General features: G+C 35.5%; 1 protein-coding gene across 1 annotated transcript; it reads right to left on the minus strand.

Moving 5' to 3' along the window:
- Positions 1-3644: 3644 nt before the first annotated feature.
- On the minus strand, positions 3645-5154 carry LOC104121500 (cytochrome b561 and DOMON domain-containing protein At2g04850). The gene has a single exon (XM_009633511.4). The coding sequence runs from the start codon at positions 5000-5002 to the stop codon at positions 3794-3796; it is 1209 nt and encodes a 402-aa protein (XP_009631806.1). The 5' UTR covers positions 5003-5154; the 3' UTR covers positions 3645-3793.
- Between the last annotated feature and the right edge of the window lie 12279 nt (positions 5155-17433).

Raw genomic sequence — 17433 nt, forward strand, 5'->3', positions numbered from 1 at the left:
ATTATGAGACTAAGTGTCTCATTTCACTCCGAGTTCCTTCCGAACTCGAACCAACTAACCCGATATAACATAATATAGCTGAATAACACAAAAAGAAGTAGGAATGGGGAAAACAGGGTTATAACTCTCAAAACGACCGGCCGGGTTGTTATAATTCCAACCCGTATATATATACACATCGACTGACAGTCAGTCATTTAGTACTGTATAAGACTAATCCAGCCCTGGGGTAATTTATCCCCAAAGGTAAATGATACAAATAAGATCCATGTCCAGGTAAATTCATTACAATACAAATAAGTAATGCAAGTCCATGCCCTGGGAAAAATCCATCCCGAATATATATATATATATATATATATATATAATCAGTAAGTAAGTCAAGTCCATGCCCTGGGAAGTCCATCCCGAATATATATAATCATGTACGCTCACTGGGGGTGTGTACAGACTCAGGAGGGGCTCCTTCAGCCCAAGCGTAATACAAAGCCAATGTGGCCTACTGCAGGCGGGCAGTCCCGATCCGTATAATAACAAAGCCTATAAGGCCTGCTACAGGCGGGCTGCCCCGATCCAGAACAATAATAATGTATAAAGCCATTCTGGCCTGCTGTAGGTGGGCAACCCCGATCCATTTAATAATAACATATATAAAGCCAATATGGACTGCTGCGGCGCGCAGCTCGATCCCATAAATATCCTCACAATGGATGAATATGACTGAGTGTGAAATGTATATTTTTGAAATAATTAATTCAACAGCAATACGACCCCATAGGTCCCAAAGTATCGGCACGTAGCCTACACATGATCTTTTTAAAAAAAACCTCAGCTCAATTTCTCTAACATGTTTAGATAATAACATGATTCTTTAATCTTTACAACTGCAGAGGATTTATTCAAGACACAATTTATATGGTGCACGTCCACATGCTCGTCACCTATCGTGACTGTCACCTCCAAACAATTTATATCATACCAAATTCGGGGATTCATACCCTCAGAACCAAGTTTAGAAGTGGTGCTTACCTCAACCCGTGTAATTCTTTATTCCGCTATGCCCTTGCTACGAGAATTGGTCTCCGAAAGCCTCGTATCTAGCCACAATTAATTCGATTCAATTAATACCAATTATTGTAATTAATTTCATAAGGAAATACTAATTTTTCCAATAAAATTCGAAATTAACTAAAAAATCGCCCGTGGGCCCACATCTCAGAACCCAACAAAAGTTACGAAATATGAATGCCCATCCAACTACAAGTCCAACCATATAAATTTTATCAAATTCCGACATCAACTCGACTCTCAAATCTTCAATTAAAGTCATTGAAGATTTTTATCATTTTCAACCCAATTTTTACCCATTTGAACTCAACAATCTTTCCATAAACCTTATTGATATGTATAAATAATACTATTACACCCAAGAATTATACTCTTAATCACCCATCTTTACCCAAACTCGAAATTGAAGACTAGGGGTTAAAACCTTACCTCTTGGGTAAAGATCTTGTGATATTTCCTTGTTGGATTTCAAAGCTTGAACAAGATCTTGATGAACAAATCACTTGAACTTCTTCCTCTCTCTAGAACACTCTTCCTTCTCTCTAAAAATGTCAATTTTTTCTCCAAAATGAGTCCCAAAGCCTATTTATCAAAATGGGGTCGGGTTATAAAAATAAAAAAATTAACTCTCTGAAAGCAGGTCTGCGGTCGCATAATGGACCGCAGAATGGGTATGCGCGTCGCAAAATGCAACAGCAAAATCGATTTCCAAAAATAGGCTTCACTGGACAGGTCTGCGACCATTTTGCGATCGCATAACTACTTCTGCAATCGCATAATGGTTCTGCGATCGTAAAATTGCTCGCAGAATCGCATTTTTTGAGACTTTGGTAATTTGGTCATAACTTCTTGTAGGAATGTCCATATGACGAACGGTTTGAAGCGTTACAAACTAGACTCGAAGATCTTTCATTTGATAGGCAGATCATCACATAAGTCCATATATATATATATATATATATTCTCATTCAAAGTTGGGTCTTGTGCGAACTCACTTGAAATTTTAGTCTATTATGAAATTTCCAACTTCTACATTCGATGCCGAAACCTATCGAATCAAGTCCGATTGACCTCAAATTTTGCACACAAGTCATAAGTGACATAACAAACCTATTTAAATTTTCGGAATTGGATTCTGACCCCGATATCAAAAAGTCAACCCCCTGGTAAAATTTTTCAAAAATTTAACTTTCGCCATTTCAAGCCTAATTCTACTACGGACCTCTAAATAATTTTCCAGACACACTCCTAAGTCCAAAATAACCATAGAGAGCTATTGGAATCAATAGAATTCAATTCCGAGGTCGTTTACACATAAGTGAATATACGGTCAACTTTTCCAACTTAAGTTTTCAATTATGAGACCAAGTGTCTCATTTCACTCCGAAATCCTTCCGGACCCGAACCAACTAACCCGATAAGTCATAAATCAACTGTAAGGCATAAATTGAGCAGTAAATGGGGGAACAGGGTTGTGATACTCAAAACGACCGGTCGGTCGTTATAGTTTGTAGAATCATTAGTGATATTGACTCTTACTAACCATTTGTTTTCTCTTTCTTACACATTTATTTTCTTAAATATTTTCTTAGTTGTTTAATAATTGGGTATTTTTTAATATTACACGAAAAATTAATTAAAAAAATATTATTTAAGTAGAAAAATAATTCAAATACAATATAAAAATATATTATTGTGGGGGTAATTTTTTCTCAATTTCAACTATTTATGTAGTCCATTTATTATTACTTTTATTTTTTCTTAGTATTGGACATTATGGAGTGGTAATGTATTGCCAATACGGAGGATTCTTACGAAATTAATTTTATTAAACCTTCCTACATATTTTAATAATAATTTAATAGATAAAATTTTATTAATTTTAAAATTTTAAATATTAAAAATTAGCGTAGAAGGTACTGTAGTCCAAAAAATAGGTTATTGCAGTTATGTCCTCTTCCTATGAGTTCTTCCGTTTAATAATTTAGGGCTATTTTTGTATATTAATATTGTATTTATGCTTTTATAATAATATAGGCTCTCTTTTTTCTAAATGAATTTGGACAATATAATACATTCTCAAGTTAAATTAGTAATAGGATATTATAATACGTTTTCAAATTAAATTAGTAATAGAAATTTTTAAGAAGTACATCCTAAAAGTAATAGGATTACATGACTAAAGATATTTACTTGTTCAATTTTATATGAATTAGACCGCCCGAAAGTAATTATACTAATAGGATTCCTAAAGGTAATTATACTAACGTATAGTATTATGTCCTAAAACTAATAGGATTATAAGGCTAATATCTAGAATTTTGGTTATGTCATTTTATTATGAGTTATTATGCTTAATATTATAAGGTTATTTTTGTAAACCCGATATTGTATTTATGCTTTTATAATAATATAGATAGATATAGATATAGATATAGATGTATAATAAACATATACTAATATATATATATATATCTTATACATATTTTTTAATATATTTGACTAGTGAATGTAATTATTTTTTGCCCACCGACCAAATATGTAACTTATGCTAAAATTATCCAAGATCCCAGATGTGGGTTGCAACATCAATTTTTAGAATACAATAAAAGCAATTGATCATTGTATGAAAATTACACTACAAGATCCAAAATCTCAGTTCAAATTTGAACTATCAAAACAAATAATGACAATTTGTAATATAAAATTTTCATAATTGAATGAATCAACCATGACTTGATCCACTAAATTTCCCAGAACTTCCAATTAATCCCTCTCTTCTCAACTTCTCTTCCTTTGCTTTTCTACAAAACACAACCCAAGAATTCACTTCTAAAGCCACAGAAATACCAATCAATGTAGACAAACACAAACAATAAGCCAATTTAGTATAAGACTTTCCTTCTCCCATTACTTCAAATCCTTGAAAAACATTCACAACACCTAAAACCACACAAGCATAACCAACAAAATGGTGATAAGATTTCCAGTATCTCCTAAATTTATTTGTCGTCTTAGGCCTAAAAAACAATGCCAATGTTTGTAACATGCCCAAACTAAACGTCGCAATCCCAAGTTTTCTATGTAGTCCATAAACTCTCCCAGGTGAAAGTTGCCCTAATCGAATTCCAAATCCAAATCCAACAATTCCAAGTAAAATTCCTGATAATTGTATCCCTGCATGTGCATAAAACCATGCAGGTCCAAGTGATTCTACGTGCCTTAAGTAACGCGCTGTGACCGCGCCTATAGGAAGAATAATTCCCCAAGAAATTGCATTTATAGCCCCATGAATATATTTTAGTGTCATAAAATTGTTATGATATTTTGCTTCTGAACCAGAAAGGACATCAATCGTGGCTATTGAAGAAAGATCATTGATTGTAGTAGGATGAATTGTAGGTGAATAGCCTTGTACATAAAGTCCACGGTTCCAAACAAAGTGTATATTTTTGGTCTTGTTTGTAACAAGTTTTAACGTGGCATAAATTTGAATTGTAGCACCATTATGTATAGTAGCCATTTTGCCACCATATAAAGTAGATGAAGAAGTAAGGAGATGAATATCTAAAGGACGTGAAAGAAGTGGATTTATTTGCAATTTGACTGATGGATCAATTATGTAAGGTAAAAGAACAAGTTGGCCTGAATTTGGATCAGGAAAGGCAATTAATGCACGAGTTCCAGTCATTTCAGGAGAAGTAGGATTAATTCCAAAACCAACCCAACCAGAAGGAGAAATAAAAGAACCAAAAAAGACAATATCAAGAGTGGCATTATGGGGATGAAAAGTCCAAGAAATTGAGGCATCTTGAGAAGGGAGTGGCATACATTTTTCAAATGTTTTTGTTGATGTTGAGGTTGTGCAATGGGAGGAAAAGACTATTGTAAATGGGAAAGAAGAGAGGAAAAGGAGAAAAAAGAAGGGAAACATGATAGTGAATTGGGAGTGTGATGAAAATGGTTGGATGAAAGGAATTAAAGGAGGGATAGATCTTTTGGTACTCACTTTGCCATAGAGTTTTTGTTAATTTGATATGATGCTTGTTGATGAAGAATTATTTGAGTTCTTTATCATGCTTGGGCACTAGTCCTAAATGAATCATGAGGGGATTAGCTTTATTAATTTGAGCTTAGCTTTGAAGCAAAGAAACTTGAATATACAACAAACAAACAACAATCATAAACCCAGCGTAATCTCACACGTGAGGTGTAGGGAGAGTAGTATATATCAGGAGCGAAGCTACATTATTCGAAGGGTGGTCAATTGATCACGTCGAAAAAGTACACCGTATATATAGATAAATATAAGGTTTTAGAGGTGTATAATATATATTGAACACCCTTTTTCGGGGTTCTTTCAAGTTTGAACATTCTTACGGAAATTTCTGGCTCCGCCACTAGTATATACGCTGACCTTACCCCTACATTGTATAGGTAGAGAGGTTTAGTTAATTATTATAGGCAGTGTGTATCGTTCACTTTGAAAAATTTAGTATAGCGTGAGTTTAATTTTTATGTACGGACGGGGTAAAATAATTGTTATAACAAGACTAGATATTATAGTTGGGGAATAGGAGATTGCTTAGCTTTAAAGTCAAGGGAAAACTGAACTAACATGGTATACAAATTAAACAGAGGAGATTTTGCACCCATAGGCCATGCTGTTATGATGATAATGATAAGACAGCTACTATTCTACTATGTCTTTTATTTGAATCAAGAAAGCAAATGTACTTCATTTAAAGGATTTGTCTCACTTTATATGTAGATTTAATCATTTCTACTAGCTTTCCTTCCAGCTGTTAGAAGTCAATTTCTAGTAGAGCAGTGCGTTTGGTGCGTTGCCAATCACAAATGTAACAAAAAATGAGACGATAATTTAATTAGAAAGTCAGATTATACTTTACGATTTACCTAAATGATCAAGTAAATAAAGCTAATTATAACGGGATTGGAGAACACTTTTATGTATTTTTGCACAGTCGAGTAAAATAATTAGGATAATCAAAAACAGTATCTGTTTTCCATTATGATATTTTACCCAACATAAATATGAAAGGGGAAAAAAAGGCAAGTACTACTTATATTGATAAATTCTTGGTCCTGTATTCACCAGTAGATCAAAAATTTGTGTGTCAGTACAAGGATAAGTGAAATTATGGCAAATATTTGTGCAAGTGATGTCTGTTTAACCAAAGAATCAGATTTTCAGTCAAAGCCTATCTTTAGAAGTATTCGAGAAAAGCACAAGAAAGTAATTATATTCCAATGTTTATCAGAACGTGTCCTTACAAGTGAAATTCCCCTATCTTATATAGGAATTTACAAATATAACGTTTCTTCCCTTTTATGACAGAATCATTATGAGCATTAATGACATTAATGAAACGTTATAACTGGTAACCGTAACTGTTCATGAAGATTCTGTAATGGTTTTGATTTTTCTTCCACATTAATTTGAGGTTCATGAATCTTCTCTCTTTACTGTCTTGATTCATCCTGCCCGTGTCTCTTCACTGAATAATTTAGGCTCGGGCAATCGTACCTTATTCGTCTCGTGAGTGATTTGCTCGTACCTGTTGTAAATCGTGACTCTTTTTAATGCGACACTCCAGTTGTCATCTTCTTAGTAATCCACGTATCTTGCCCTGTCATCATTATATTATTCCACGTGTAATATTTATATTTTACCAATACAGATAGTCCCCCCACTTGACAAATATTCTGCAATGGTATATTTGGGAAGTGACACGTATTTATGGCGGAAATGTTTTGCCGCCGTTTTTCATACATCATTGCATCTTCTTCAGAACCATCGCTTCGCATGTCACTTCCATTTAATGTATGTGCTACATGGCCTTCGTTGATTGGGTCTACGATTCTTCAGCAATTTTAAGGCTTTCTTGCGGCTGCATCATTCACTTTTAGTTTCACAAAACCTTCAATCTATAGCGTTCTTCTTCTTTAATCGTTCTTGTTCTTCAGCACACATTATTTTCTCGTATAACCATGTCTTCATCAAACCCCGATCCTCACAAAGTAGTAATTGTAGATGAATTTCCCCTTTCAACTGCTCCTGTTAGGAGTAGAAGAGGCGGTAGATTACGCAATTTAGGATCTATATCCAATCGTGGTTCTACTTCTCAAACTAACATTGTTACCCCTTCTTCTTCTAGAACTAGGGCTTCTTCAACGCATAGATCTTCTGCCAGAAATAGGATTCAAGTGAACCTATTCGAGAACCAACTGTTGATGAAATTATCCTTGCAGAATTTTCTTTCTCTACTGATCGTGAATCAATTAAAAATCAAGTTATTTCTATGACCTCCCATGATCGTGCCAATGTTTACCCTTCGCAGATTACTGAGGGTTTGATTTCTCTTGTGCGAATAGAATGCCATTGGAAATTTGACTTTCCAATTTTAATTTCTGGTCCAAACCAAAGGATTACTTCGTTTCAAGCTGGTTACTCTTTCGTTTAAACATATCTATTTAGGTTAGGTTTTAAACTACCTATTGACCCAGCCATCATAGAATTTTGCTGTTTCTTTAATGTTTGGTTAGGACAGATTGGTCCTATTGTATGGAGAGCTGCTGCATGTTTAAGATACCTGGCTAATTCGGCCTCTTTACCCTTCACCTTTCAACACTTGCTTCATCTTTATTCCCCTAAGTTGTTTCGTTCAGGGGTGTTTACTCTCGTGGCTAGGAGTAAAAGAGTTCTGGTTAGCCCTGAAGATGATAAAGATCATGGTTGGTATGCCCGTTTTGTTGTTGCTCCCACAAGTGATTTAGTGGGTGAAGAGAACATGCCTTTTCCAGAAAAATAGAACTTTGCACGTAAGTTTTTTTAAAAAAATATCTTTCTTCTTTTTTATGAAGGAAGAAGAAACTTACGATCCCGCGGCTGTTTTATTTTTAGCAACCATGGAAGTTGTTGAAGAAATACCAGACTTCCGTGCATGGGTAGAAAGATTGTTGTCGGTTGCTCCTATGAAAGAAAGGTATTGGAAATACCTTTTTTATAGGTTTGGTTGGAAAGTTAAAACTCATGGTATGCTCCCCTCTAACTTTCTTCCTTTCTTTCATATTTATTTGGAGATTTTCTAACTTCTTCTTTTGCTAGGATTTCCCATACGGGGTGTTAGTTCCGCGTCTATTACTTCATCAAGACTTTCTTTATCCATGTCTCAAGAGATGATTTTGAGTTCTTCATTAAAGAGAAAAGCAGAGAGAGCTTACGTTTTTGAGGGTGAAGAGGAACGAGAGGAGGGCTCCTTAGTGCGTAAGCCTTGGGCTAGGAGACATGTTATTTCGGATGATGAAGCCACTCCTCCTCCAAGTTCAGTTCCCGTGAATGAGCCTGAAAGTGCCACTTTGGTGAGCTCTGATGAAGAGATGATTGCTGCACCTCGTAACTCTACAGAGCAGTTGTTTTCCCATGGGTTTGATAACGAAGATTTTGGCCTAGTTTCTAATGAAGCACCCCTTGCTTCCTTTCCAGTGTCTGTTCCTATTGGTTCTCAGTTTTCCGTGCCTGTTGTTGCTGTCACTTCTCCTCCTACGGCTATTTTTACTTCCTCAACTATCTCTATTGCTACCACTTCTCATGTTGAAGCTGGTTCTTCTAGTAGTAGTAGGAAGATGAAAAAGGTTACCGTTGAAGTCCCCGAGGATGGTAATCTTTTGAAAAAGTTTGGCCAAGCTGATGTATGACTAAAACCGCTGATTGGCCCAATTGGGAAGTCTAAATTGGAGAACCACGGTTCTTTGACATGGATGAATGACATTGTCCATTCATCTTTAAAGGTATAAGCCTTAGTTTTTATTTTGAATGTGATTTCTTTATCTTTTATTTGATAATAACTTCTTCCCTTTCTTTTGTAGATCAACCTGATAGGCACAGAGCTGATGAAGAGAATTGTCCATACTGAGCAGTTAGTCAACGACTATCATACGGAAGAGGACAACTGGAAAGAACAATTTGAAGGCCTTCAACTAGAAAAAAGAAGTTTTAGATGAGGAAAAGTGTGCTTTGAAACAACAAGTGAAAATGATGGCAGCAAAATTGGCGATTGAAAAAGCCTCTTCCAGTCAAGTGGGCAAGGATAAAGAACTCCTTGAGTCTTCATTTGCCGAGCAACTTTCTAAAGCTACTGAGGAAATTAGGGGTCTGATAGAACTGCATAATCAGAAGGAAGTTTATGCCAGGGAGCTTGTTCAAACGCTCACTCAGGCTCAAGAAGACCTCCGTGCATCTTCTAACAAGATCCAGTTCTTAGAGAGATCACTCGCCCCTTTACAAACTTTTTATGATGTTGCTTTGACTGAAAAAGCAGAGTTGGAGGCCGAAGTTGAGCAATGGGAGAGGGATTATGAGGCCCTTGAGGATAAATCAACTCTTGATGTAAGCTGGGCTTTCTTGAGCACGCGCCTCGAGGCTTTGATGGAGGCTAGCCAGGATGGTTTTGACTTGACTGCTGAGATTGCAAAAACTAACTTATTCCCGGTGAAGTTAGTGTTCAAATCTCTCATGCTCAAGTCGAACCTTCTGCTGTTGCTGATGATGCCATCTTGACTTTTCCCGCTGCTGATAGTACTACTTTAGAATTTGCACCATAGTGAACTTGTGTCTGGAAAGTTTATTGTATTTTTTATTATTATTTGTGGAATGGTCGGTAAGCTTAATATCAAATACTTTGGTTTGAATTAAGTTTACACTTAGTTTTAATCGAGTTTATATAATATTTCATTTTGAGTTTCTGTTCTACTCTGCATTTAAAAATGCTTCAATCCTCCGTGGCTTTCTGAATATGCACGAATTATAAAAGAGGTCCCTTTTATAAACGACACTTAATGAAGAAGCCGTCTCAACTTCATAATGGTATAAACATACGAAAGAAGAAATAGGAACACACATGTTTCTTTGAATAACTTTGAGGAAGTTTTGTATTATTCGAACTTTCAAATTGTATAATACTTTACATGTATTAAAGTATCATCTATAACTCTTTCGTAACTATTTTCTTCACAATAGATTTTGTACAACAGATTTTGTAAAATTCAAGGGTATATCTTGCAACCCATCGCTAAATATTGCCTTTAACCTAAACATTCATACAATTTTGAAATTTACATCCACGAGTATATTCTTCATAGGTTTTTGAATCAGCCTTGCATTTTTGGCTCTTGATTTTGCTCTTAACTTTCGATTTGTTGGGTAGATCATAGGCTTGACTTGAATTCTGACTTTTTCAGTCTTCTTTGCCTTTCTTATATATATATATATATATATATATATATATATATATATATATAATATATATATATATATATATATATATATATATATATATATATATATATATATATATATATATATATATATATATATATATATATATATAGTCCCCCAAGTGTTTGAGCTTTGAAGTATGAAATCTCGAGCACTTGATTATTCCTTTCATGTGGTCCATTTCCTGAAAAGGAAAAACATACGGGACTCGGAGGTATATATAATTTAGATGATGACTGCTTAATCCTTTATATTTCCATCAGAAAGGTTGCAACTCTAGACCGAGAATAATGTTGCTTCCGCGTGTCCTTCAGGTCTAATATCATCATTTGGTGTGGGCTAGCTTTTTGTTTATCATCTAAAATTGTTAGTATAATTTTAACTGTACAAAATAAAAATCATAATTGTTCGTGTGATAAGTTTTGCTCAGAAATAGTATTTCTTTAAATGAACAGTATTCCAACTCGAGTGTAAAACCTTGCCATCAATGGTTTCTAACTCGTAGGCACCTTTTCCAGCAATACCTCGAACTTTATAGGGTCCTTCCCAATTTGGATTTAACTTTCCTGCTCCGGTTGTTTTTGTTGATTGAAAAACCTTATTAAGAATGAAGTCCCCAATTTTGAAGTACCTAAGGTGAGCCTTTCTGTTGTAGTATCGTTCTATGATTTTCTTTTATGCTGCCATTCGTATTAGAGCTGCTTCTCTTATTTGTTCGAGTAAGTCCAAGTTTGTTCTTAACTCCTCATCGTTCGATTCTTCCATTGCTAATGTGAATCTTGTGCTTGATTCTCCTATTTCAACTGGGATTAAAGCTTCTGAATCGTATACAAGCGAAAATGGAGTTTCTCCCGTAGCTATTTTTGCTGTGGTTCTATAAGCCCATAATACTCCTGGTAATTCTTTAGGCCAATTCCCTTTTGATTTTTCTAGTCTCTTCTTCAAATTATTGATGATAATCTTATTTGTTGACTCAGCTTGTCTATTTTCCACGAGATGGTAAGGTGAAGAGGTTATTCGTTTGATTTGCTAATTTTGAAAGAACTCCGTGATTTTCGAGCCTACAAATTGTGGGCCATTATCACATACAATTTCTTTTGGAACTCCAAATCGGCATATGATGTTCCGCCAAATGAAGTCTTTCACCTCCTTTTCTCGTACCTGTTTGAAAGCTCCTGCCTCTACCCATTTTGAAATGTAATATGTTAACACTAATAGGAACCGTACCTTCCTATTAGCTTGTGGTAAAGGCACTACTATATCCATTCTCCATTTCATAAATTGCCACAGTAAAATAACTATATGTAATAACTCTGCAGGTCGATGCATATTGTTGGCATATCATTGGCACTTATCACACTTGGCTACAAAAGTTTCCGCATCTTCTTCCATTTTAGGCCAGTAGTATCCTGCCCTGATTAGTGTTTTAACTAAAGATCTTCCACCTGCGTGATTTTCGCAATGTCCTTCATGTATTTCCCTCATCATGTACTCCGTTTGATTGGGTCCAAGGCACCTTGCTAAAGGACCGCCAAATATTTTTCGATATAAATTGTCTCAAATTAGACAGTAACGAGCAGCTTTCCGTCGAAGCATTTGAGATTCTTTATTGCCTTCAGGTATGATCCCGTACTGCAAAAAATTAACAATCTCGTTTCTCCAATCCCAGGTTAAATTATTAAAGCTTACCTCGTGTTTATCCTGGTCAAGTGCTGAATGAAATAAATGGATTACAATAACATTTTCCTCACTCGTTACTTCTGCAACTGAAGCAAGGTTAGCCAACGCGTTTGCTTCTGTGTTTTCTTCCCTGGGTATTTGCACGATCTTCCATGATTGGAATTGCCTTACCAGTTCTCGTGCCTTTTCCAAGTATTGTTGCATTCGTGGCTCTCTAGCAGTGTAAGTCCCCTGCATCTAATTGACTACCAGTTGAGAGTCACTTTTAATCATGATTTGCTCTATGGAGAGTTCTCGTACTAGTTCCAAACCTGCAATTACAACTTCATACTCTGCTTCATTGTTAGTAATTGGGTAACACTTAATTGCTTGTCTTATTCTTTCACCTGAGGGTGGGATTAAGACAATACCTAAACCGACTCCCTTGATATTTGAAGAGCCATCAGTAAATAAAGTCCATGTACCCGGATTAGCTCCAGTAAAAATTTGTAATTCCTTTTCTACTTCAGGATTTATTTTTGTATTAAAATCTGCGACGAAATCATCTAAAACTTGAGACTTTATTGTTGTTCGAGGTTGATAAATAATGTCATATTTACTTAGTTCTATTGCCCACTTGGCTAGCCTGCCTGACAATTCTTATTTATGCAAAATATTCCTTAACGGATATGTAGTTACTACGGAGATAGGATGGCATTGAAAATATGGTCTCAATTTCCTAGCTGCCATGATTAATGCTAAAGCTAGTTTCTCTAGATGAGGATATCTAGTTTCAGCATTCAATAAAGTTTTACTAACATAATAAATAGGAGATTGTTTACCTTTGTCCTCCCTTACTAAAACTGCACTTACATCTACTTCTGCAACTGCAAGATATACAGATAGTATTTCTCCATCCCTTGGTTTAGACAGTAGGGGAGGATTTGTTAAGTATGCCTTCAAATCTTTGAGGGCTTGCCGGCATTCTTCAATCCATTCAAACCGATTTTGCTTCTTCAAAACTGAAAAGAATTTAAAGCTTTTTTCTGATGCTCTTGAAATGAATCTTCCCAGAGCTGCAATCCTACCTGTCAATCTTTGTACTTCTTTTTTGATTGTGAGTATATCAGGTATTTCTTCAATAGCCTTAATCTGTGTAGGATTTACTTCAATTCCTCTATTAGACATGAGTATATCAGGTATTTCTTCAATAGCCTTAATCTGTGTAGGATTTACTTCAATTCCTCTATTAGACATGAGAAAGCCTAGAAACTTACCTGAAGCTATGCCAAAAGCGCACTTTTCTGGTTTCAGTTTCATAGCATATCTGCGGAGGATCTCGAAGGTAGTTGAAAGATGTTGAAAGTGATCTTCTGCTTGTGTAGATTTGACCAACATATCATCAATGTACACCTCCATCGTCTTGCCCAGGTGTTATTGGAACATCTTGGTCACCAACCTTTGATACGTGGCTCCAGTATTTTTCAAGCCAAAAGGCATGATTTTGTAACAATAAGTCCCCCTGTTTGTAATAAATAAAGTTTTTTCTTCGTCTAATAGGTCCATTTTTATTTGATTATAACCAGAATATGCATCTAGAAAGCTTAATAATTCGTGACCTGCGGTAGCGTCAATCAATTGATCTATATGCGGTAAAGAGAATGAATCCTCCGGGCATGCTTTATTTAAGTCAGTGTAATCCACACAAACTCTCCATTTACCATTCTTTTTCGGAACTACCATAGTATTAGCTAACCAATTAGGATATTTTACCTCGCGTATTGAATCGAACTTTAAGAGTTTCTGTACCTCTTCATCGATCACTTGATTTTTGAATGATCCTCTATGCGTATGTGCTTAGCTCAATCTCTCCCTTCGTAATAACGGTTGAGTTATCGAACCCAGATAAGGAACGTGCTTTTGGAACTACCCAATCGCCCATCAACATTTCGTTCACTGCTCGTAATAGAATGATATTCACAGAGCTACCTGGGTCAATTAAAACTCGTTTTACGTTAGTTTCATGTATAAGTAAAGATATTACCAGTGCATTGTTGTGAGGAATCATTAATCCGTCGGCATCTACATCATCAAAGGTTATGTTGCCATCTTTCAGAGTTTGGCGAGTTCGCTTCCCGTGAGTTATTGTGAACTTTGTTGTTTTTCTCGCGGCTGTATAAGTTACGCCGTTGACTTCTTCTCTGCCTTTTATCACATTTACTGTTCTCTTTGGAGACGGAGGTTTTGAGGGCTCTTGCCTATTTTTCATGTAAGCTTGTTTGCCTTTCTCGCTGAACAATTCTGTCAGATAGCCCTACTTTAGTAAATGTTCCACCTCACCTTGTAATAATCTGTAGTCTGATGTTCTATGGCCATGATCATTATGGAACTCGCACCAAAAGTCTGGATTTCTTCTATTTGGATTTGATCTCATCTCTTTAGGCCATCGTACCTTATCTCCCATGCTTCTTAAAACAACGACCAACTCGGAGGTACTCACGTTAAAATTTATCACGACCCAAAATTTCACCACAGGCGTCGTGATGGAACCTAGTCTCTAAAACTAGGTAAGCCAATTTCAATTACATTTTGAAGCTTTTATTTTTGAAACTAACAGTGAAAATAATTACAATATACAACCTCCCAAGACTGGTAGTACTGAGTCACGAACTCTAACTGAATACATGGAATGATCACGAGGACCGAATATACAATACTGTTTGATTACAAATTAACACTACAATGAAATAAAAAGACTCCAAGGGACTGCGATGACTAAGCAGCTCTACCTTGAATCCTTACGATCCCGCTTTAACTCAGCTCAAGTTCGATGTCTCCAATACCTGGCTCTACACAAAAATGTGCAGAAGTGTAGTATGAGTACACCACGGTCGGTGCCTAGTAAGTATCAAGACTAACCTCAGTGGAGTAGAGACGAGGTACAGTCAAGACACTCACTAGTCTAATAACCTGTGCAATATAATGTACAAAAAGATAGGAAACAAATAACAATAAGGGCAACGTTAAACAACCAGTGATGTGCACAGTAAGACAATAAAATCACCATTAATATCGCTCAATAATTGATAAATACATTTACACCCAGTTAAATCAAGTTCTTTAATTAAATATCTTTCACACATAATTCGTACGAATAAAACTCTTTTTCAAATATAATTCCCTCAAATAAACATCTTTCGAATATAAATTTCTTTCAATAAATATCTTCAAATATAATTTCCTTAAATAAATATCTTTCAAATACAATTCTTTCACATAATTCTTTTTGAATAAAAATCCTTCCAAATAATTATTTTGAATATAATTCTTTCAATTAAAAGTCACCATGTGACACCTCATTTAAAAATCATAAAAATACGGGTCTCAGCCCATTTTTATATTTTTCGTAAACACGGGTCTCAAGCCATTTTTCAGTTTCCACGGCACCTCGTGCCCATAATTAAATCATCATATTTTCCCAGCACCTCGTGCCCTCATTTCATATCACAATTGAATGGACAACTCACGTGCCAAATATCATTATCATTTCATCACAACACCTCGTGCCCATATTTTATATCTCAACTGCATGGACAATTCACATGCCAAATATCCTCATTATTTAGTCACGGCACCTCGTGCCCACATTTCATTTTACAATCCGCCTGGCCATAGCCACAGGCCCTCAATTTCAACATAAATCATATTGTTATCAATTTACCAACAACAAGACAAATTGCACAAGGTATAAAAATAAACACAAGAAAATTACAACATCACAAGAAAATCATCAACACCACAACCCCACATCATCACATATCGTCCATGACAATAGCCACCCTTATTGCTCCTATTGCGCTCCTATTGTCACCCTTATCGCTCCTATTGCCACCCTTATTGCTCCGCCCAGATAATATCAATAGCCACCCTTATCGCTCATATTGCCACCCTTATAGCTCCGCCCAGATAATATTCCAACAACACAATAACAGTAAAATGCCACTCTTATACCCACATAATATCAACGGTGAAATGCCACCCTTATCTCCTCAAAATAATAATTCATACAACACAACAATTTATACGGCAAATTATCACGGCAACATAACAAAATCAATTCACATTACAGTTTGCTTAATGGCCACAACAAATTCCAAGGATATAACAAAATCAATTAATTTTACAATAAATAGCCAAAAGCTCCACACAATGTGTACAACACCCAAAAACAACCAATAGAGATAGAAATTACTCAACATAAAGCAAAGTCTTCATTAAATTCAAAATTTTAATGAAATTCAGAGGAAAAATCAAGTAAATAATCCATAAATAATCAAGTAACAATCACATCAAATTGTCATATAACAACAGATTCAACAACAACAAGGATTTAGGCACGACAAATAGATGATTAAATATATACCAACAATTACCCTATTTACCACACAATATGCTCAAGACTTTAACTCAATAAAAATTTACACATATAAGCCGAGTACGTACTCGTCACCTCGCGTACACAGCTTTTCATATTTCACAAAAGCCATATAAGACTCGATGCCTAAGGGGTAATTCCCCCACTCGAGATTAAGCAAGACACTTACCTCCTTGAATTGACCTCCGGACCGCTCAAATCTATCCAAATTAATTGTATAACTTCATTAAAATTCATCAGAAACAATTCCGGATAATAATACTTCGACTTAAAATTTTGTTCCAAAAAGTCAACAAAAGTTAACGCGGGACTCGCTTCTCAGAACCCAACATAATTTTCATAAAATCCGAACACCCATTCCGATACGAGTTCAACCATACCAATTTTATCGAAATCCAATAACAAATCGACCTCCAAATCTTAAATTTAAACCAAGAGGGTTTTCTAAATTTTTCAACCCAATTCACTAATTTAGTGATAAAAACAATAATAGATTCATGTAATTTAACCAAAATCAAGTTAGGAATTCTTACCCCAATGTTTTCCTTAAAAAACTCTCGAAAGATCGCCTCACCCGAGCTTCTTTGGTCCAAAAATGGAAGAATGACACGAATTTAGACTTTATTCTGCTGCCCAGGGGTTTGTTCTTCGCGTTCGTGACACCCCCTCACGTTCGCGATGAACAAATTCTTCAAAAGTCATTTTCAAACTCTTCTTAGACAACCTCTAGTATAATAGTCATAATGTTTTGTACAAAACTCCAAATGATGAATGGTTTGACTTTCTGAAAACCAGACCCCAAGAGCTATAACTTTCATTTGTTGCTCATCTCCCAATTCCTTATAAATTACGAGATATAAGCTTCCAAAGTCAGCCCTATGTAATAGAGATTTCCAAACTCTTCCTGGATAGCCTATAGTGTATCAACCATAACATTTTGTACAAAACTCCAAATGAAAAATGATTTAACTTT

The sequence above is a fragment of the Nicotiana tomentosiformis genome, chromosome 7 (genome assembly GCF_000390325.3).
Source record: "Nicotiana tomentosiformis chromosome 7, ASM39032v3, whole genome shotgun sequence".
NCBI classification, from domain to species: Eukaryota; Viridiplantae; Streptophyta; class Magnoliopsida; order Solanales; family Solanaceae; genus Nicotiana; species Nicotiana tomentosiformis.